General features: G+C 48.8%; 1 protein-coding gene across 1 annotated transcript in view; it reads right to left on the bottom strand.

Annotated features, from left to right (window-relative positions):
* LOC137537191 (uncharacterized) overlaps positions 1-22555 on the bottom strand; it is a 140362-nt gene that overhangs the window by 4529 nt on the left and 113278 nt on the right. The window contains exons 12-13 of the mRNA XM_068259302.1: positions 9318-9365; positions 6323-7030 (exon numbers count right to left, since the gene is read on the bottom strand). Of these exons, the coding sequence (XP_068115403.1) occupies positions 6323-7030; positions 9318-9365 (756 nt within the window). The remainder of the gene's footprint in view (positions 1-6322; positions 7031-9317; positions 9366-22555) is intronic.

Here is a 22555-nt window from a genome sequence, read left to right as displayed (position 1 = left end):
AGACATTTTTATTTAGCATAGTCCTGAAAAATGTCTTTGTCTACACAAAGATCTCATCATTGAGGAAAGCCACCTCATCTTTTTGGATTTACCTTGTTTTTAATAAAATTTACACTGGGGTGCTACTTTTCCCAAATTGTGAATAAAATTACAGCTGGGAATGAAATAAAATAGGTGGAGGGGGTGAATACTTTTGCAAGGCACTGTACCCACCCACTGGGCTATGAGGAGGAGGAGCCTGGAGATGGCAGCCTTGGCAAGTTGCTATGTCTTTTTGTTTTTTAATATTGCCTTGTGAAACCCAACCTGGATAACCTTCCCCAGCGAATACTAAGCATTCAGGACTAAGCTGTACCTGATCTACCCCTGGATACTTCATCTACTCTTAGCTTTCTGGGAATTCTGACCAGTGGAGCTACAGTGCTGAATCAGGCAGTGAGGCTTAGAAGAAGAGGCAAGCTCTCCAGGATCCAGGTGCACTTTTGGCGTAGAGGACTGTGTTCACCACTACCTGGAATCATACTCTCTAATGTCAGGTCAATATGCAACAAACTAGAGGAGCTTCAACTACTGATCAGGACTAAGAAGGACTTTTACCTCTCTGCTACTCTTTGCTTCACAGAAACCTATCTGAGCTGATACCAGACAATAGGCTCAGTTCATCAAGACTGTGATATTATTTCCTCACTGGTGATATCTTACAGGCAGCAGAATAGCACACTTTTCATGTCAATTCTGTACTACCCCTGCCCAAGAAACCCTCCCTCAACCCCATACAACCCTCCAACTACTGCCCTATCTCCCTCCTCCCCTTTGCCACAAAAATCCTTGAGTGTCTAGTTTACAAACGCCTGACCCAATACCTCAATGCCAACTCACTGCTAGACGCACTGCAACCTGGATTTCGACCTTCCCACTCAACCAAAATAGCTCTCACCAAAGTGGTCAGTGATCTTGCCATAGCCTCCCTGGTGGTAAGCCCATGCTGAGGACGGGCTATGCTGCGCAGGAGGATTTCTCAGGCCCTGCTGTGCCGATTTGCATAATTTTTTTTGAAACACGCAGCTAGCAGTTTGCTAGCTGCGTGTGCATTCCAATCGCCGCCGCTCCGTGCCGTCCCCCCCTTCCCAGACCCCATGCGCTGCCTGGCCAATCAGTGCCAGGCAGCGCTGAGGGTTGGATCGGGACTCCCTTTGATGTCACGACGTCGGTGACGTCATCCCGCCTGTCGCCATGGCGACGGAGGAACCCCTCTAGGAAATCCCGTTCTTTGAACGGGATTTCCTGATCAAAGATCGCCGGAGGCGATCGAAGCGGGTGGGGGGATGAAGCGGCTATCATGTAGCGAGCTCTGGGCTCGCTACATGATTTTAAAAAAAATTAAAAAAAACACTCCTGCGCTGCTCCCTGGCAGTTTTTAACAGACCGCCAGGAGGGTTAACTAAAGCTGAAGGTAAATACTCCATTCTCCTCCTTCACCTTTCAGCAGCTTTTGACACAGTGGAACATCCCCTACTCCTCCAGTTCCTCCAGTCCTTGGGCATTCAGGACCTCGCCCTGGCCTGGCTTTCATCCTACCTCTCCAACCGCTCCTTCACAATCTCCTTCAATGAACCCTCATCCACGCCCAAAGCACCTCTCAGTGGGAGTCCCCCAAGGCTCAGTCCTTGGCCATCTACTGACTTTCCTGTACACATCCTTCATTGGCAATCTCCTCCATGGGTTTTAACTATCATCTGTATGCAGATGACATCCAGATCTACTTCCACACCCCTGACATATCCACCACTACCATGGACAAGGTCTCCTCCTGAATGTTCGCTAGGTTCCTGAAATTTAGATCTAGACAAAATGGAGTTTATGATCTTCCCACCTCGGCCATCCCTGAACCTCCCCCAGAGGTGCATGTCACTGTTAACCACACTACCATTCGCCCTACCTCTCAAGCACGCTGTCTGGGTGTCACCCTGGACTCTGCACTCTCCTTCACTCCCCACATCCAAAACCTCACAAAGTCCTGCAACTTCCACCTCCGTAACATCTGCAAGATCCGCCCTTTTCGACCTCTGCCACCACCAAACTCCTCATCCATCTCCTCATAATTTCCCACCTTGACTACTGCAATGCCCTTCTGTCTGGTCTCCCTATGACCCGAATTGCCCTGCTGCAGTCCATCATGAATGCAGCAGCCAGAATTATTGACTCCTCCCATCGCTCCACCAGGGCAGCTCCCCTCTGTGAATCCCTCCACTGGCTTCCTATCCAGTCCAGAATCAGATTCAAGATACTGTGTCTGACCTACAAATCTGTCCACAAAACCTGTTCAACTTACATTTCTGATCTTACTCAGAGGTACACACCTAGCAGCTCACTCCGATACCTCAAATGAACTTCGCCTGACCACCCCCTGCATCACCCACTCCTATGCAGGCCTCCAGGACTTCTCAAGAGCTGCTCCAACACTATTGATCTTCCTACCTCCACCCATTAGGGCAGCCCCCTCCAACATCTTAAAGAAGGCCCTCAAAACTCACCTTTTCACTCTGGCCTACCATCCCTCACAAATGCTCTAAACCTCCTGCTTTTGTGTCCTACCTGATCATCCACCTTCATCACTGTGCATGCATGCTATGCATTGGACTAAACTCAACTTGCCTAATCTCCATGCTCCCATCCAGTGACTGACTAAGCATTACCTTGTACTCATACTGTGCTGTGTGATCTTGTTTTCTTGTATTCCTGTATTGTCCTATTGCTGTATGTCACCCCTATATATTGTCTGTAACCTAAACTAATGTCCAGTACTGTGTAATATGTTGGCGCTTTATAAATAAATGGTGCAGGTCTTTACTGCGACCATAGAATTTATCATGACATCACTATGACTGTTCGGCTCACGCTCCGTATGAGAAAAGGTGAGACTGCAGCACATCAATCAGCAGAAAGAATCACTAATTGCCGCTTACCTTCCATGCAAGATCTTTATACTAGCAGGTGGAGAAAGAAAACGACCAAGATTGCCCCGGACCCCCCTCACCCTGCTCACTCCATCCTCCAGCTTATGCCTACAGGAGTGAGATACCGGTCAGTCACAATAAAAATTTAGAGGCACAGAACTTCCCTCAGGCAGTAGCTATGCTTAATGTAGAACCACGCTAGAGCTGCTAGGACTGGAAAGCATTACAGCATAGAACTGAAAATGAATGCTTCTCACCATGTTTGCTAACTCTATAACTTGTATACTGTCCATGACTTGTAATGTGTCTGTGTCTGTTAAGGAACCAAAGAGTCATATTACTAGCACATGCAAACTTACCTGGCCAAATAAAATGTATTCTAATTCATCATTGTTCGGACATTGTACTGTTCATATCATTGTTCATTAGGGATTTAAAAAGATCCAAGCCCTTCTGTGCTTAAATTGTTTTTATGCAGCCATTATCTTTGTGTGTAAGGAGAGGCCTTCCCCATACAGTACAGCAGCAAGGTGAGAGGTGTGCAGTGTAACAGTGCATGTGACTATATTCTCTATCAGCTGCAGCCATTATCTCTGTGTGTAAGGAGAGGCCTTCCCCATACAGTACAGCAGCAAGGTGAGAGGTGTGCAGTGTAACAGTGCATGTGACTATATTCTCTATCAGCTGCAGCCATTATCTCTGTGTGTAAGGAGAGGCCTTCCACATACAGTACAGCAGCAAGGTGAGAGGTGTGCAGTGTAACAGTGCATGTGACTATATTCTCTATCAGCTGCAGCCATTATCTATGTGTGTAAGGAGAGGCCTTCCCCATACAGTACAGCAGCAAGGTGAGAGGTGTGCAGTGTAACAGTGCATGTGACTATATTCTCTATCAGCTGCAGCCATTATCTCTGTGTGTAAGGAGAGGCCTTCCACATACAGTACAGCAGCAAGGTGAGAGGTGTGCAGTGTAACAGTGCATGTGACTATATTCTCTATCAGCTGCAGCCATTATCTCTGTGTGTAAGGAGAGGCCTTCCACATACAGTACAGCAGCAAGATGAGAGGTGTGCAGTGTAACAGTGCATGTGACTATATTCTCTATCAGCTGCAGCCATTATCTCTGTGTGTAAGGAGAGGCCTTCCACATACAGTACAGCAGCAAGGTGAGAGGTGTGCAGTGTAACAGTGCATGTGACTATATTCTCTATCAGCTGCAGCCATTATCTCTGTGTGTAAGGAGAGGCCTTCCACATACAGTACAGCAGCAAGGTGAGAGGTGTGCAGTGTAACAGTGCATGTGACTATATTCTCTATCAGCTGCAGCCATTATCTCTGTGTGTAAGGAGAGGCCTTCCCCATACAGTACAGCAGCAAGGTGAGAGGTGTGCAGTGTAACAGTGCATGTGACTATATTCTCTATCAGCTGCAGCCATTATCTCTGTGTGTAAGGAGAGGCCTTCCCCATACAGTACAGCAGCCAGGTGAGAGGTGTGCAGTGTAACAGTGCATGTGACTATATTCTCTATCAGCTGCAGCCATTATCTCTGTGTGTAAGGAGAGGCCTTCCCCATACAGTACAGCAGCAAGGTGAGATGTGTGCAGTGTAACAGTGCATGTGACTATATTCTCTATCAGCTGCAGCCATTATCTCTGTGTGTAAGGAGAGGCCTTCCACATACAGTACAGCAGCAAGGTGAGAGGTGTGCAGTGTAACAGTGCATGTGACTATATTCTCCATCAGCTGCAGCCATTATCTCTGTGTGTAAGGAGAGGCCTTCCACATACAGTACAGCAGCAAGGTGAGAGGTGTGCAGTGTAACAGTGCATGTGACTATATTCTCTATCAGCTGCAGCCATTATCTCTGTGTGTAAGGAGAGGCCTTCCACATACAGTACAGCAGCAAGGTGAGAGGTGTGCAGTGTAACAGTGCATGTGACTATATTCTCTATCAGCTGCAGCCATTATCTCTGTGTGTAAGGAGAGGCCTTCCCCATACAGTACAGCAGCAAGGTGAGAGGTGTGCTGTGTAACAGTGCATGTGACTATATTCTCTATCAGCTGCAGCCAGTATCTCTGTGTGTAAGGAGAGGCCTTCCCCATACAGTACAGCAGCAAGGTGAGAGGTGTGCAGTGTAACAGTGCATGTGAATATATTCTCTATCAGCTGCAGCCATTATCTCTGTGTGTAAGGAGAGGCCTTCCCCATACAGTACAGCAGCAAGGTGAGAGGTGTGCAGTGTAACAGTGCATGTGACTATATTCTCTATCAGCTGCAGCCATTATCTCTGTGTGTAAGGAGAGGCCTTCCCCATACAGTACAGCAGCAAGGTGAGAGGAGTGCAGTGTAACAGTGCATGTGACTATATTCTCTATCAGCTGCAGCCATTATCTTTGTGTGTAAGGAGAGGCCTTCCCCATACAGTACAGCAGCAAGGTGAGAGGTGTGCAGTGTAACAGTGCATGTGACTATATTCTCTATCAGCTGCAGCCATTATCTCTGTGTGTAAGGAGAGGCCTTCCCCATACAGTACAGCAGCAAGGTGAGAGGTGTGCAGTGTAACAGTGCATGTGACTATATTCTCTATCAGCTGCAGCCATTATCTGTGTGTAAGGAGAGGCCTTCCCCATACAGTACAGCAGCAAGGTGAGAGGTGTGCAGTGTAACAGTGCATGTAAATATATTCTCTATCAGCTGCAGCCATTATCTGTGTGTAAGAAAGGGCCTTCCCCATACAGTACAGCAGCAAGGTGAGAGGTGTGCAGTGTAACAGTGCATGTGACTATATTCTCTATCAGCTGCAGCCATTATCTCTGTGTGTAAGGAGAGGCCTTCCCCATACAGTACAGCAGCAAGGTGAGAGGTGTGCAGTGTAACAGTGCATGTGACTATATTCTCTATCAGCTGCAGCCATTATCTCTGTGTGTAAGGAGAGGCCTTCCACATACAGTACAGCAGCCAGGTGAGAGGTGTGCAGTGTAACAGTGCATGTGACTATATTCTCTATCAGCTGCAGCCATTATCTGTGTGTGTAAGGAGAGGCCTTCCACATATAGTACAGCAGCAAGGTGAGAGGTGTGCAGTGTAACAGTGCATGTGACTATATTCTCTATCAGCTGCAGCCATTATCTCTGTGTGTAAGGAGAGGCCTTCCCCATACAGTACAGCAGCAAGGTGAGAGGTGTGCAGTGTAACAGTGCATGTGACTATATTCTCTATCAGCTGCAGCCATTATCTCTGTGTGTAAGGAGAGGCCTTCCACATACAGTACAGCAGCAAGGTGAGAGGTGTGCAGTGTAACAGTGCATGTGAATATATTCTCTATCAGCTGCATCCAAACACATATTAATGCTGATCACTCACCTGTTCTGCTCTCTGTAAGAGGGTCCTTCTCCATAGTTGTCCTCATCATGTCTCCCTCCTCTGCAGACCGCTGATCACTCCTCACATATGTCTCTTCTTTAATCACTCTAATTATTAAACCTTCCTCCACAGACTGCTGATCACCCCTCACATACATCTCCTCTTCTTCCTCTTTTATTGTCCTCATCATGTCACCCTCCTCCATAGACTGCTGATCACTCCTCATATATTTCTCTTCTTCTTCCTCCTCTTTAATTGTCCTCATCATGCCACCCTCCTCCATAGACTGCTGATCACTCCTCACATACATCTCTTCTTTATCTTTAATCATCCCCATAATGTCACACTCCTTTGTAGACTGCTGACTACTCATCACATATCGCTCTTCTTCCTCCTCTTTAATTTCCCTCATGTCTCCCTCCTCCATAGACTGCTGATTACTCCACACAAGCGTCTCTTCTTCTTCCTCTTTAATTGGCCCCATCATGTCACCCTCCTCCACAGACTGCTGATCACTCCTCACATACGTCTCTTCTTCTTCCTCTTTAATTGGCCCCATCATGTCACCCTCCGCCATAGACTGCTGATCACTCCTCACATACGTCTCTTCTTCATCCTCTTTAATTGGCCCCATCATGTCACCCTCCGCCATAGACTGCTGATCACTCCTCACAGAGGTCTCTTGTACTTTGAGCTCAGATCCTATTTCTGAAAAGGATAAAAGATTATAGGAATAAGATATAAGCACTAGTAAAAAGAGCACATAAAAGAACATAATTCAGGGAGATTACAGCAGTGTCGGAAGCGGATGTGAGGAGAGAACAGCTGGTGACAGAGGAAGATAGGAGCAGAGGCCTGCAGCTAATTAGCTATAAATTATCCTTACTTATGGCTCTGGCACCTGATGAACTAGGCAGATGGGACTGCAGCTCCATATCCTGACCATACTTGAGGCCACCTGTTCATCACCTACTAACCCCAAACCCTCCAAGAGTCATAGCAACAAACCTCCCAGCTGGGACAGTGCCAGTTCCAGGACCAAAGCAGCAGGGGCAACCCAACCCCTCTCCAGCTGCAGCCTCCATCTTCTCTGCCTGCCCTACTAGCCATGCCCCTTGTTACCTAGCTCCACTCCCTAGCTGTGACCCACCAGCCATCATCTTTGTGCAGAATCCAATAGATTTCTCTAAAAAAAATGTGTTTGATTGACTCTAAACTTTATTAACATATATTGCTAATTTTAAAATGTTAATATGAAGGAAAATGAACCAGGATAGAAAGGATCAGTGTGGTTTGAATTAAAAAACAACACATTTTTCTTGTAAAATGTTTATGGTATGCATCACTAGATGTGTTACAGGGGCTTGATCAGGGGTGTAGCAGGTGCGTGGCTTAAGGGGCCCTCTTTCTCATCTCAAAAAGTTGGGAGAGGTATGACACTAGAGGGACATGGCTATATTCAACATACATCATCTCTTGTCTCTGTGATGTGACTGAATTATTACTAGGAAGGTGAGATGCCAGCACTGGAGGGACATGGCTATATTCCATATACATCTTCTCTTGTCTCTGTGATGTGAATTATTACTAGGAAGGTGAGATGCGGGCACTGGAGGGACATGGCTATATTCCATATACATGTCCACCCTGACCTCTTCTCTGCCCAATATATAACAAGTATGTCCACCCCGACCTCTGCTCTGCCCAATATATAACAAGTTTGTCCACCCCGACCTCTGCTCTGCCCAATATATAACAAGTATGTCCACCCCGACCTCTGCTCTGCCCAATATATAACAAGTATGACCACCTCGACCTCTGCTCTGCCCAATATATAACAAGTATGTCCACCCCGACCTCTGCTCTGGCCAATATATAACAAGTATGTTCACCTCGACCTCTGCTCTGCCCAATATATAACAAGTATGTCCACCCCGACCTCTGCTCTGCCCAATATATAACAAGTATGACCACCTCGACCTCTGCTCTGCCCAATATATAACAAGTATGTCCACCCCAACCTCTGCTCTGGCCAATATATAACAAGTATGTTCACCTCGACCTCTGCTCTGCCCAATATATAACAAGTATGTCCGCCCAGACCTCTGCTCTGTCCAATATATAACAAGTATGTTCACCCCGACCTCTGCTCTGCCCAATATATAACAAGTATGCCCACCCCGACCTCTGCTCTCCCAATATATAACAAGCATGTCCACCCCGACCTCTGCTCTGACCAATATATAACAAGTATGCCCACCCCGACCTCTGCTCTCCCAATATATAACAAGTATGCCCCCCCCCCCCCGACCTCTGCTCTGCCCAATATATAAGAATGTCCCTCCGACCTCTGTTCTGCCCAATATATAACAAGTATTTCCACCCGACCTCTGCTCTGCCCAATATATAACAAGTATGTCCACCCCGACCTCTGCTCTGCCCAATATATAACAAGTATGTCCACCCCACCTCTGCTCTGCCCAATATATAACTAGTATGTCCACCCGACCTCTGCTCTGCCCAATATATAACAAGTATGTCCACCCCGACCTCTGCTCTGCCGAATATATAACAAGTATGTCCACCCCGACCTCTGCTCAATATATAACAAGTATGTCCACCCCGACCTCTGCTCTGCCCAATATATAACAAGTATGTCCACACCGACCTCTGCTCTGCCCAATATATAACAAGTATGTCCACCCCGACCTCTGCTCTGCCCAATATACAACAGGTATGTCCACCCCGACCTCTGCTCTGCCCAATATATAACAAGTATGTCCACCCTGACCTCTGCTCTACACAATATATGACAAGTATGTCCACCCCGACTTCTGCCCTGCCCAATATATAACAAGTATGCCCACCCCGACCTCTGCTCTGCCCAATATATAACAAGTATGTCCACCCCGACCTCTGCTCTGCCCAATATATAACAAGTATGCCCACCCCGACCTCTGCTCTGCCCAATATATAACAATAATCACACAATTACCTCTTCCAGCCGTGTGCCCCCCTCTACCTCCTGCAACCTCTGTAACGTCTGTGTCGCATAAATATCTGCTAGTTTTACATCATTTCCTGCCTTATGCTTCATCATAACTTCCTGTCTATGTGTTCCACCTGGGAGAAGTTATGTTGCCATCTTGTGGTGAATAAGCTAACTGCAGCGTCTAGTTGTGGAATCACCTGCACTCAGCCATATAGCTATTGTATTAATTATTATTATTAGTAGTATGATTATTAATATTATTATTACACAAATCCCTCATCTACCTTCAAACAACCTCTTATTATTTTTTCTAGCATATGTATGCCTGTTGAGAATTGCCAGGATGTAGGTTACAGTGGTGTAGATTAGTACAGACATGGGTAAGGGGAAGCAGTAATGAGATTAGTACAGACACGGGTATGGAGAGCAGTGGATGAATTAGTAAAAACATGGCTATGGGGGAGCAGTGGTAAGATTAGTATGGACATGGGTATGGGGGGGGATTAGTACAGACATGGGTATGGGGGAGCAGTGGGGGGGATTAGTACAGACATGGGTATGGGGGAGCAGTGGGGAGATTAGTACAGACATGGGTATGGGGGGGGGGATTAGTACAGACATGGGTATGGGGAGCAGTGGAGGGATTAGTACAGACATGGGTATGGGGGAGCAGTGGGGGGATTAGTACAGACATGGGTATGGGGGAGCAGTGGGGGGATTAGTACAGACATGGGTATGGGGGAGCAGTGGGGGGATTAGTACAGACATGGGTATGGGGGAGCAGTGGGGGGATTAGTACAGACATAGGTATGGGGGAGTGGTGGGAGGATTAGTACAGACATGGGTATGGGGGAGCAGTGGGGAGATTAGTACAGACATGGGTATGGGGGAGCAGTGTGGGGATTAGTACAGACATGGGTATGGGGGAGCAGTGGGGAGATTAGTACAGACACAGGTATGGGGGAGCAGTGGGGGGATTAGTACAGACACAGGTATGGGGGAGCAGTGGGGGATTAGTACAGACATGGGTATGGGGGAGCAGTGGGGGTATTAGTACAGACATGGGTATGGGAGAGCAGTGGGGGGATTAGTACAGACATGGGTATGGGGGAGCAGTGGGGGGATTAGTACAGACACAGGTATGGGGGAGCAGTGGGGGATTAGTACAGACATGGGTATGGGGGAGCAGTGGGGGGATTAGTACAGACATGGGTATGGGGGAGCAGTGGAGGGATTAGTACAGACATGGGTATGGGGGAGCAGTGGGGGGATTAGTACAGACATGGGTATGGGGGAGCAGTGGGGGGATTAGTACAGACATGGGTATGGGGGAGCAGTGGGGGGATTAGTACAGACATGGGTATGGGGGAGCAGTGGGGGGATTAGTACAGACATGGGTATGGGGGAGCAGTGGGGGAATTAGTACAGACATGGGTATGGGGGAGCAGTGGGGGGATTAGTACAGACATGGGTATGGGAGAGCAGTGGGGGGATTAGTACAGACATGGGTATGGGGGAGCAGTGGGGGGATTAGTACAGACATGGGTATGGGGGAGCAGTGGGGGGATTAGTACAGACATGGGTATGGGGATTAGTACAGACATGGGTATGGGGGAGCAGTGGGGGGATTAGTACAGACATGGGTATGGGGAGCAGTGGGGGATTAGTACAGACATGGGTATGGGGGAGCAGTGGGGGGATTAGTACAGACATGGGTATGGGGGAGCAGTGGGGGATCAGCACAGACATGGGTATGGGAGAGCAGTGGGGGGATCAGCACAGACATGGGTATGGGAGAGCAGTGGGGGGATTAGCACAGACATGGGTATGGGGGAGCAGTGGGGGATTAGTACAGACATGGGTATGGGGGAGCAGTGGGGGGATTAGTACAGACATAGGTATGGGGGAGTGGTGGGAGGATTAGTACAGACATGGGTATGGGGGAGCAGTGGGGAGATTAGTACAGACATGGGTATGGGGGAGCAGTGGGGGATTAGTACAGACATGGGTATGGGGGAGCAGTGGGGGGATTAGTACAGACATGGGTATGGGGGAGCAGTAGAGATCAGGAAGAAAGAGGGATGCTCTCAGTAGATAATATTCAGGCAGAATTTATTCAAAGATGAGATAAAATATGTACATAATTACTCACATAGTGAGGGTCCCAAACCAATTAGGACCCTCTCCGGCTAGATCACTTCCCACCCATGTGGTACACAGCAAACAAGGTAATAACGATCAGAGATGCATAGCCGGCTCTCGTCCCGACTAGTTTCGGCCTCTCGCCATCATCAGGGGATACCTGAGCAGCGAGCACATGGCGTTATTTGACCTTCCCCCATACATCATCGTTGGGCTGAACTTTGACCCCTTACATCACAGTCTGCAGGCACATGTCAGCCAATAAGCCTGCAATACCTCACAGACAAACCAGGGGGGGGGTTGTCTGTGAGGTATTGCAGGGGGCACACCCACGATGAGGTTGTTGCTTCATAGTGGATAGTCCAAATTTGATCAGATGGACAGTCACTGTTCAGTTACCTCAGCCTGGCGACCATATGGGCTGGAAAGCCGCCTTCACCGGCAATCTCATCATGGTGCGCACTAGTGGTGCTCAAATACCCCTTTTCAAAATTCGAGTTTGGTCGAATTCGAATAGTAAATTATTCGAGGTCAGTCGAATATTCGAGTCGAATAAATTTTACTATTCGATTCGACCTCGGACTTCGAGCTCACTATTCGAGTCGGTATTATAGCTCATTATTCGAGCTGACTATTCGAATTGGCCTTAAATAGCTTCCTACACTTGTTTTGAGGGTGAATGATGCAAGAAACATCTTTTTTTCCAAGTAACAACAGCAAGTGATTATGTGGGGATGTTCCTTTAAAAAAAAAAAGGTGAAAAGAGAAGTTGTGTCCAGAATTTTGTTCAGTACTGTATATACTTCTTCTTCTTATTCTTCTTCTTTATCTTCTATATCTTCTTCTTCTTCTTCTTCTATATCTTCTTCTTCTATATCTTCTTCTTCTATATCTTCTTCTTCTATATCTTCTTCTATATCATCTTCTTCTTCTTTTATATTGTCTTCTTCTTCTTCTTCTTCATCTTCTTCATCATCATCTTCTTCTTCTTCATCTTCTTTTTCTTCATCTTCTTCATCTTCTTCTTCTTCATCTTCTTCTTCTTCATCTTCTTCATCTTCTTCTTCATCTTCTTCTTCATCTTCTTCATCTTCATCTTCTTCTTCTTCTCCTTCTTCTTCTTCTTCATCTTCTTCTTCTTCATCTTCTTCATCTTCTTCATCTTCTTCTTCATCTTCTTCATCTTCTTCTTCATCTTCTTCTTCTTCTCCTTCTTCTTCTTCTTCTTCTTCTTCATCTTCTTCTTCTTCATCTTCTTCTATATCGTCTTCTTCTTCACTTATTTCTCTTTTCAATTTTTTTTTTTAAAGAAATGCAGCTATTTTTGAGCGTAACAAATAGCTGGTGGCGCACGCATGTTGGAAGCGCCATTGTATGTGCTCCCTGGCAGTGGAAACACACAGACAGCAGGAGGTAAATTCAGCAGCAGGAGGAGGAGGATGAGTGTGTGGCAGCAGGCAGTCAATGAGGCAGGCAGCGTGACATAATAGCCCTGGTACCTAGCGGTGATACCAGGGCTGTAAATAAACACAGCAGGCAGGAGGTCCCAGACAGCGGTCGTGCAGCCCACATTGTGTCCAATACACAACTGGGACAACACAGTTTTCAACCCGGGCACCTCAGAAAAATTAAACCTTTTTTTTTGTAATGGTTTTGTAGTTTTGGTTTTACAACCAATTACACAGATATAGCTATTTTTTGACGTAATAGCTGGTGGCAGAGTGGCAGCAGAAGGTAAATCTGTGTACCCTGGCGTTGGGAAACACAGACAGACAGCAGCAGCAGGAGGAATGGAGGAGTAATTATGTGAGCAGCTATTGTTTGACGTAATAGCTGGTGGCAGAGTGGCAGCAGAAGCTAATTCTGTGTACCCTGGCAGTGGGAAACACAGACAGACAGCAGCATCAGCAGGAGGAATGGAGGAGTAGTGTGAGTGTGGCAGCAGGTAGGCAGCGTGACATAATAGCCCTGGTACCTAGCGGTGATACCAGGCCGTAAATAAACACAACAGGAGGTCCCAGACAGCGGTCGTGCAGCCCACATCGTGTCCAATACACAACTGGGACAACACAGTTTTCAACCCGGGCACCTCAGAAAAATTAAACCTTTTTTTTTGTAATGGTTTTGTAGTTTTGGTTTTACAACCAATTACACAGATATAGCTATTTTTTGACGTAATAGCTGGTGGCAGAGTGGCAGCAGAAGGTAAATCTGTGTACCCTGGCGTTGGGAAACACAGACAGACAGCAGCAGCAGCAGGAGGAATGGAGGAGTAATTATGTGTGCAGCTATTGTTTGACGTAATAGCTGGTGGCAGACTGGCAGCAGAAGGTAATTCTGTGTACCCTGGCAGTGGGAAACACAGACAGACAGCAGCAGCAGGAGGAATGGAGGAGTAGTGTGAGTGTGGCAGCAGGCAGGCAGCGTGACATAATAGCCCTGGTACCTAGCGGTGATACCAGGCCGTAAATGAACACAACAGGAGGTCCCAGACAGCGGTCGTGCAGCCCACATCGTGTCCAATACACAACTGGGACAACACAGTTTTCAACCCGGGCACCTCAGAAAAATTAAACCTTTTTTTTTGTAATGGTTTTGTAGTTTTGGTTTTACAACCAATTACACAGATATAGCTATTTTTTGACGTAATAGCTGGTGGCAGAGTGGCAGCAGAATGTAATTCTGTGTACCCTGGCAGTGGGAAACACAGACCGACAGCAGCAGCAGCAGGAGGAATGGAGGAGTAATGTGAGCAGCTATTGTTTGACGTAATAGCTGGTGGCAGTGTGGCAGCAGAAGGTAATTCTGTGTACCCTGGCAGTGGGAAACACAGACAGACAGCAGCAGCAGGAGGAATGGAGGAGTAGTGTGAGTGTGGCAGCAGGCAGGCAGCGTGACATAATAGCCCTGGTACCTAGCGGTGATACCAGGCCGTAAATGAACACAACAGGAGGTCCCAGACAGCGGTCGTGCAGCCCACATCGTGTCCAATACACAACTGGGACAACACAGTTTTCAACCCGGGCACCTCAGAAAAATTAAACCTTTTTTTTTTTTTTTAATGGTTTTTTGGTTTTGTTTGTAAAACAAATTACACAGATATATAGCTATTGTTTGACGTAATAGCTGGTGGCAGAGTGGCAGCAGAAGGTAAATCTGTGTACCCTGGCAGTGGGAAACACAGACAGACAGCAGAAGGGTAGTACACAGCAGCCCACTGTAGGTGTAAAATGTGTGGCTGCAGGCGACGTAATAGTCAAAGTGAACCAGGCTGGCTTAGTGAGCAGGAGCCAGGAGGTGGTAAAGGGTGGTAAGGCACATTAACGATGGTTCTTAGCCAGTTCATGTCCCCCTCTCGCCGACAACAGGGGCCAGGAACTCGCCTTCCACCCACGCCTGGTTCATCTTGAGAAACGTCAGTCTGTCCACAGACTTGTGAGACAGACGTGAGCGTTTCTCTGTGACCACACCACCAGCTGCACTGAAGCAGCGCTCGGACAGCACGCTGGAAGGGGGGCAGGACAGCACTTCCAGGGCGTACTGCGCCAGCTCGCTCCAGATCTCCAGGCGCTTGACCCAATACTCCATGGGATCAACAGGGGCATCGCTGTCAAGCCCGCTGTAGGACCCCATGTAGTCAGCCACCATGCGGGTCAGGCGCTGGCTGTGACCGGTGGAGGATGCTGCTGCATGCACCTCCTCTCTAGTCACTGCTGCCGGAGCCTCTACAGTCCTGTAGAGCTCGTGGCTGAGAGACAGCAGGTCTGTGGGGCGCTTGCTGCTGGATGCAGGCACCTGCTGCTGCCTCTGTGCTGGCTGCTGGACAGTGGGGGTGGAAGGATGGGGGAAGGCTTCCTCCAAGCGCTCAACAAGGGCCTGCTGCAAGCTCCTTATTTGTTGCGCTGGGTCTCCTCCTGCAGGCGGCAGGAACTGGCTCAACTTCCCCTTGAGGCGTGGGTCCAACATCATGCTGATCCAGATGTCCTCCCTCTGCTTCATCTGGATCACCCTGGGGTCCCTGCGCAGGCACGTCAGCATGTGCGCTGCCATTGGGAAGAGGCGGGCCACGTCTGCTGGCACATCGACGGCAGTGCTGCTGTCCTCATCCTCCTCCTCTGCCTCGTCAGCCTCATCCTCTCTCCACCCCCGCACCAACTCAGCTGCACTGTGCTGCTCCCCCTCATCAGCAGCAAGGTCAGGGACCTCCACCAAGTCCTCCTCCTCCTCCCCCTCAGAGGTGGACTGTGCAGCTGCTTGCCGCTCCTGCTGGTCCAAGGCTGCCACTCCCTGTTCCAGCAAAGCATCGAGGGCCCTGTTCAGCAGACAAACCAGGGGCACCCACTCGCAGACCATAGCATGGTCCCTGCTCACCATGTTAGTGGCCTGCAGAAAGGGAGCCAGCACTAAGCACACCTGCTGCATGTGCCTCCAGTCATCATCGGGGACGATGGACGGGATGTTGCTGGTCTTGTCCCTTCTCTGAGCGGCGGAAACAGTGGCCAGGGCAAGGTACTGTTTGACAGCGCGCTTCTGTTCAACCAGACGCTCCAACATCGCCAGGGTGGAGTTCCAGCGAGTCGGAACGTCAAGGATCAGCCGATGGCGTGGCAGATCCAGCTCCTTTTGCACGTCTTCCAGGCTCGCACAGGCTGCAGCCGAGCGCCGGAAGTGACGCACAACGTTCCTTGCCGTTTCCAGAAGTTCGCCCATCCCCTGGTAGGTGCGCAAGAACTTCTGCACCACCAGGTTCAGCACGTGGGCAAGACAGGGGATGTGGGTCAGGTTTCCCCTGTCTATTGCGGCAACCAGATTGGCCCCATTGTCGGCCACCACCTCTCCGACTCTGAGGCCTCTGGGGGTCAGCCAAATCCTCTCCTGCTCCTGGAGTTTGGCCAACACATGGGTTGCCGTCAGCTTGGTCTTCCCAAGGCTGACCAAGTGCAGCAGCGCTTGGCAGTGGCGGGCCTTCACGCTGCTGCTGAGGCGGGGGGTTTGGCCAGGTGTGCCGGAGGATGGCAGAGGATCGGAGGAACCTGCTGCAGTTCCCCTGACCCTGCGGGGTGGCACCACCCACTGTGTTGCTGCTGCTGCTGTGCCCGCTGCTGCTCTCCCATCCTCACCCCCTTCCACCAAGCTGACCCAGTGGACAGTGAAGGACAGGTAGCGGCCTGTCCCAAAGCGGCTGCTCCAGGAGTCCATGGTGACGTGGACCCTTTCACCAACCGCGTGCTCCAGCCCTCGCTCCACATTGGCCATCACAAAGCGGTGCAGTGCAGGAATGGCCTTCCGGGCAAAGAAGTGTCTGCTGGGGAGCTGCCAGTCTGGGGCTGCGCAAGCAAGCAGCGCACGAATGTCGCTCCCCTCCTGCACGAGCGTGTACGGCAGGAGTTGGGAGCACATGGCCCGTGCCAGCAAGCCGTTCAGCTGCCGCACGCGACGGCTTCTGGGAGGCAGAGCCCTAACCACCCCCTGGAAGGACTCGCTCAAAAGGCTCTGGCGTGGCCTTTTGCTGGCACGGGAATCAGCAGACACAGCGGAGGAGGCCACTGAGGACTGGCTGCCAGAACAGGCCTCAGTGTCGGCGGCAGGAGTTGCAGAGGGGGGAGGAGCAGTGCGTTTCCGCACTCCTGCTGGTGCTGCTGGAGGAGCAGGAGGGCGGGTGGCTGCTGTTGCTGCTGCTGCTGCAGCTGAAGGCTGTGCAGTGATGGGTGTGGTGCCACTGCCAGCACCAGATGCCTTCAGCCTCTGGAACTCCTCATGCTGGTGGAAATGTTTCGCAGCAAGGTGGTTGATGAGCGAGCTGGTGCTGAACTTTAAGGGGTCTGCACCTCTGCTCAACTTCCGCTGACAGTGGTTGCAAGTGGCGTACTTGCTGTACACAGTGGGCATGGTGAAAAATCGCCAGATTGGTGACAGAAACATCCCCCTACGGCATGGAAGCGCTGCTGCCGCCTGTCTCCCTGTGGTGGTTGGGGGGGGGGGGGGGCTTGGGTGCGGCTGGTGGTGGTACTGGCAGATGCTGCTGCTGCTGATGAGCCTGAGACACCAGCAGGCTGTGGGACCTGCCTACTGCTGCCAATGGTTGCAATGATGCGCCTCCTTGCAAGGCCCACAAGCGCATCCTCCTCCTCCTCCTCAGAGCTGCTGAGGACGACATCCCCTGGAGGTGGTGGCACCCAGTCTCTGTCTGTCACCGGGTCATCATCATCCTCCCCCTCCTGAAACATGTCCTGCTGGGATGATGACCCCCCAAACTCCTCTCCTGATGCATGGATGGGCTGCTTGACTGTCACCACAGTCTTGCTGTCCAATCCCTCATCCCCCAAAGTGCCCATCAGCATCTCCTCCTCCAAATCGCCAACAACAGCAGACAATACCCTGATGGTGCCTGGGGTAAAAATACTGCTGAGTGACAGGTCGCCAACTTGTGACGGTGAACTGGCCTCCTCCCCAGACCCTGCTGGGCGGCTGCTGCGAACAGGGGTGGTGGTGGTGAGGGTGGAGGCCTCGGATGCAGAGCTGATGGCGGGATGCTCATCCTCCGTCATGAGTTGCACCACAGTGTCTGCATGCTTTTCCTCAATGGGACGTTTCCGACCCGGCTGGAGGAAAATCGGAGCAGGTGCTACACGCTGCTGCTGCTGTGTCTCTGCAGCGTGAGTTGCAGATGCTCCTGCTGGGCGGCGCCCAAGGCGTCCACGGCCAGTGGCTATGGGAGGAATGTTAGCCACTGACGCTGCTGCTGCTGCTGCGGAACTGTGCATGGTGGCGCGGCCGCGGCCTGCCACAATGCTGCTCCCTCTCCTCCTGATTCCTTTGCTGCCCTTCCCCTTGCCCAAACCGCACTGGCTGCCACTTCCAGACATCTTCGATGTTTTGGGCGTAAAGACAAAAGTTTTTTAAAAGGGCGGGTTAAAAGTGGGGTACTTTAATGGAGTGGGTTGGTGGGTGAGGTGACTGAGTGAGTGTCCCTAGTACAGTAAGTAAGTAGTAACAGTCAGGAAGTACAACTAGAAGTTACAATAATCAGTAGTAATCACAAGTAAATTTAGTGTGTGTACACTACAGACAGTGAGTGCACGCACGCGCAAACACGCGCAGGAGCTAGCCTATGAACAGTGACTGAGTGAGTGTCCCTACTACAGTAAGTAAGTAGTAAGAGTCAGGAAGTACAACTAGAAATTACAATAATCAATCAGTAATCAGAAGGAAATAGAGTGTGTGTAGTGTGTACACACTACACAGACAGTGAGTGCACACACACACGCAGGAGCTAGCCTATGAACAGTGACTGAGTGTCCTAGACTCCTATAGTACAGTAAGAGTAAGAAGTAACAGTAAGTACAACTAATTACAATAATTAATCAGTAATCAGAAGGAAATAGAATGTGTGTGTACAGTACACAGACAGTGAGTGCACACACGCAGGAGCTAGTAGCCTATGAACAGTGACTGAGTGTCCTAGACTCCTATAGTACAGTAAGAGTAAGTAGTAACAGTAAGTACAACTAATTACAATAATCAATCAGTAATCAGAAGGAAATAGAGTGTGTGTGTACACTACAGTACACAGACAGTAAGTGAGTGCACACACGCAGGAGCTAGTAGCCTATGAACAGTGACTGAGTGTCCTAGACTCCTATAGTACAGTAAGAGTAAGTAGTAACAGTAAGTACAACTAATTACAATAATCAATCAGTAATCAGAAGGAAATAGAGTGTGTGTGTACACTACAGTACACAGACAGTGAGTGAGTGCACACACGCAGGAGCTAGTAGCCTATGAACAGTGACTGAGTGTCCTAGACTCCTAGTACAGTAAGAGTAAGTAGTAACAGTAAGTACAACTAATTACAATAATCAATTAGTAATCAGAAGGAAATAGAGTGTGTGTGTACAAGACAGTGAGTGCACACACGCAGGAGCTAGTAGCCTTAGCCTTAGCCTATGAACAGTGACAGTGAGTGTCCTAGTACAGTATAACTACAATACTAAATACAGAATCAATCAGTAGTAAAGGACAGCAGAAATACTGGTATAGATGAGAGAAATATACTAACAGAGGACAGGAGAGAACAGCTGCCCACACAGGCAGGCCCTGAGGCCTAAAGCTGTAAGCTTGCCTGCAGCAGCTGTCTCTGTCTATGTAACACAAAAGCTACTAACTAAAATACAATGTCTATCTAACTAACAACAATATAGGTGTGTATAGGAGGTGTATGTGAGCAAAAACGCTAGGTAAATGACCACAATAGAGCTCTTGCTAAGCCAAAGCACAAAGGAGCAACTCTCTCTCTATGCAAGTCTCAGGCAAGGACGGAGAAACCTAACATGGCGGCCGCTATTTATAGGGTAGGGGCTGGCCAGGGTCCCCCTCTGTGATTGGCTGCCGTCAGAGGGCCTGGGAGCCCTCTGATTGGCTCTAAGGACATCAATCTGGGCTATGACGCTATTCGAGCTCGGTACCCGAGCTCGAATAGCGCCGTTTGCTCGAATAGCTCGAATAGTGAATGGGCTATTCGCGTTTACTCGAATAGCCCATTCGAATAGCTGCAGCTATTCGGAGCTCGAATACCGAGCTTGAATAGCTGAAAAAGAGCTCGAATATTCGAGCTACTCGAATATTCGAGCTCTGCTGAGCACCACTGGTGCGCACCAGTCCAGCACGCCCGTCACTACACAAACGGCTGTTTGCAGCCCCTATATACCTTTCACTGCATCTGTGACTGCACATTGTATTATACCTGGCAGTCAGTGCATACCTTTCACTTGAATGGATGGCAGACTTGCCCTCCAGAACAGATTCTCGTGAAAGGCAAGTGGTGTCATCATTGTCTGCCATAACATATTCTCGTTAAAGGACATATACAGCAGGGTCTCGAAAGTCCTCTTCCTGTATTGTTATTTTTGGTCACTACCTCGGGACATGCATGCCATGCCTGCTGCTTTCCTTGGATGTGTTTTGGTAGCCGTTTCTCAAGCTCCAACTCCGGCCCGGGATTAAACCTTGATTCCCCAGCCATTACCTGTGGTCACAGACTTGCCCTCCATAATAGATTCTCGTTGAAGGTACTGAACAGCAAGTAAAAAATGTAATAAAAAAAAAATAGATGAAAGCTTTAACAATGGTAGAGAAAGAACCATTGAAAGTTTATAAGGCAGTCAGACATTACCTGATATCTATCACGCTGGGCGTGACTAAGTAACAGATACAGATAAATACACAATAATAATACAATGTGTAGTCGAGACCAGTCAGAACTTGTGGACAAGTTATAGAAAGTCGAGGTACAAAATCGTAAGCTAAATCAGAGTCAATTCGAGCAGGGTCATAAACGTGTATCAGATGTCAGTCATATTACAAGGGTCAGGCAGATAAACGTAGTCAGGGAACAGGCCGAGTCGGTATCAGATATCAGATGGCTATGGTACAGAAGGACTAGACTAGAGCGAGGTCAGGAAACAAGCAATAGGTCGGTACACAGGTAAATAAACAATCAATGGTATATACGAAAATAATAAATGACTGACTAACTGGAGTACATATATATTGTTCGTCTACACAATATATTGATGTAGCTCAAGGAGGCTTTCTGGCTAGACCTGAAACCAGCGAACTGATTAGTATCAAGGCCAGTGAGCAACTAAAGCACCTGGCCTTATATACAAAATCCCAATTCCCTATAACCACTCCCCTAATGATGTCGCCTAGTGACATCACTGCTGATGTCCGCTAGACCCTCCCTTCTAAGCCTATAAAGACAGCTCTGAGCTGCGCACGTCCTGCCAGAAACAACATTCTGACCCACATCTGTATGGGAGCTGGGGATGCCAACATTCTAACTCACGTCAACAGGGAAGCGGGGGATGCCAGGGATGCCTTTGATCGAAGAGGAAGCTGCCTCCAGCTGCTCCAAACTATCAGAGCAGCCTGAAGAGACCACACTAGGTACGTTTGTTACAATATTACTGAGGAAGAGCAATCTCGCCATGGTGCGCAGTAGTCCAGCACGGGCGTTACCACACAAACAGCTGTTTGCAGTGCGTTACAGTGAGTTTGGTGTGTCAGTGTGAAGCAGTACTCTAATTTCAATCCCTGATTGATGTATACACATGCAAGATGGTTTAAAGCACTTTAGTCCTGCAATTTAGCATTCAAGGTGATTTCTGCCCATAAAACGCTGCTTTGCTTCAAATCCTGTTTTTTCCCCGGGACTTTGGGCATGTATCCCACTCCGCCATGCCCCCTACAGGTGTTACACCCCTTGAAACATCTTTTCCATCACTTTTCTGGCCAGCATAAGTGTTTCTTGTTTTCCAAGTTTGCCTCCCCATTGAAGTCTATTCTGGTTTGCGAACCGAAAATCGGAGGTTCGGGCCATCTCTAAACAGCACACAAGCAGAGTACAATCATTACTGCTCCAGGGCCTCTGTTATTAGCACTGTATTGTGTTTGAACTGTTGCATATCTCAGTGTCTGATAGTCCACAGACAGAGCCCACTGGCACACCTGTGCCCACTTCTAGGGATATAGAATTGTGTGCCACATAACGGCACACAAGCAGAGTATTATCACTAATACTCCAGGGCCTCTGTTATTATTACTGTATTGTGTTTGACCTTATTAATGGGAAACCAAAGCACAGTAACCATTATAGTTTCCCTTTTGTCTCCACCCATCATTAGAGACATTGCAGTGATTCTCTGACTCCTCTATACACTTGCACTAGGCGATGTGTGTTCTGTGAGTGGCCACATTGCTGAACACACATCGCCCAGCGTGAGTGTATAGAGGAGCCTTACTCGCACTTCTCCCACAGGAGACTCTGCAAAAGCAGCTGACAGATTGCTGCCTGTGAGCAAATATTGCCTTGATAAAGGGGCCCTGCGTGGCTCCAAAACACTGGCCATTTGCTTTTTTTATGGAACCAATGAAGTATTATTTCGGATGTGCCAGCTCCTGACTGTATTGCAGGGAAATCGTGAAGCCTGGTGGATTGATTGGTCAGTCGGTGGTACTGCGGGGAGGAGGGTTGAGTAGAGAGTTGGTTTCTCTGTTTCATGTTCTGTTAGCGGATCTCATATTGGTTCTGAGAACTG

Source organism: Hyperolius riggenbachi, chromosome 10 (genome assembly GCF_040937935.1).
Source record: "Hyperolius riggenbachi isolate aHypRig1 chromosome 10, aHypRig1.pri, whole genome shotgun sequence".
NCBI classification, from domain to species: domain Eukaryota; kingdom Metazoa; phylum Chordata; class Amphibia; order Anura; family Hyperoliidae; genus Hyperolius; species Hyperolius riggenbachi.
The sequence above is the reverse complement of the archived record's forward strand: the minus strand, read 5'-3'. Positions and strand labels throughout refer to the sequence as shown.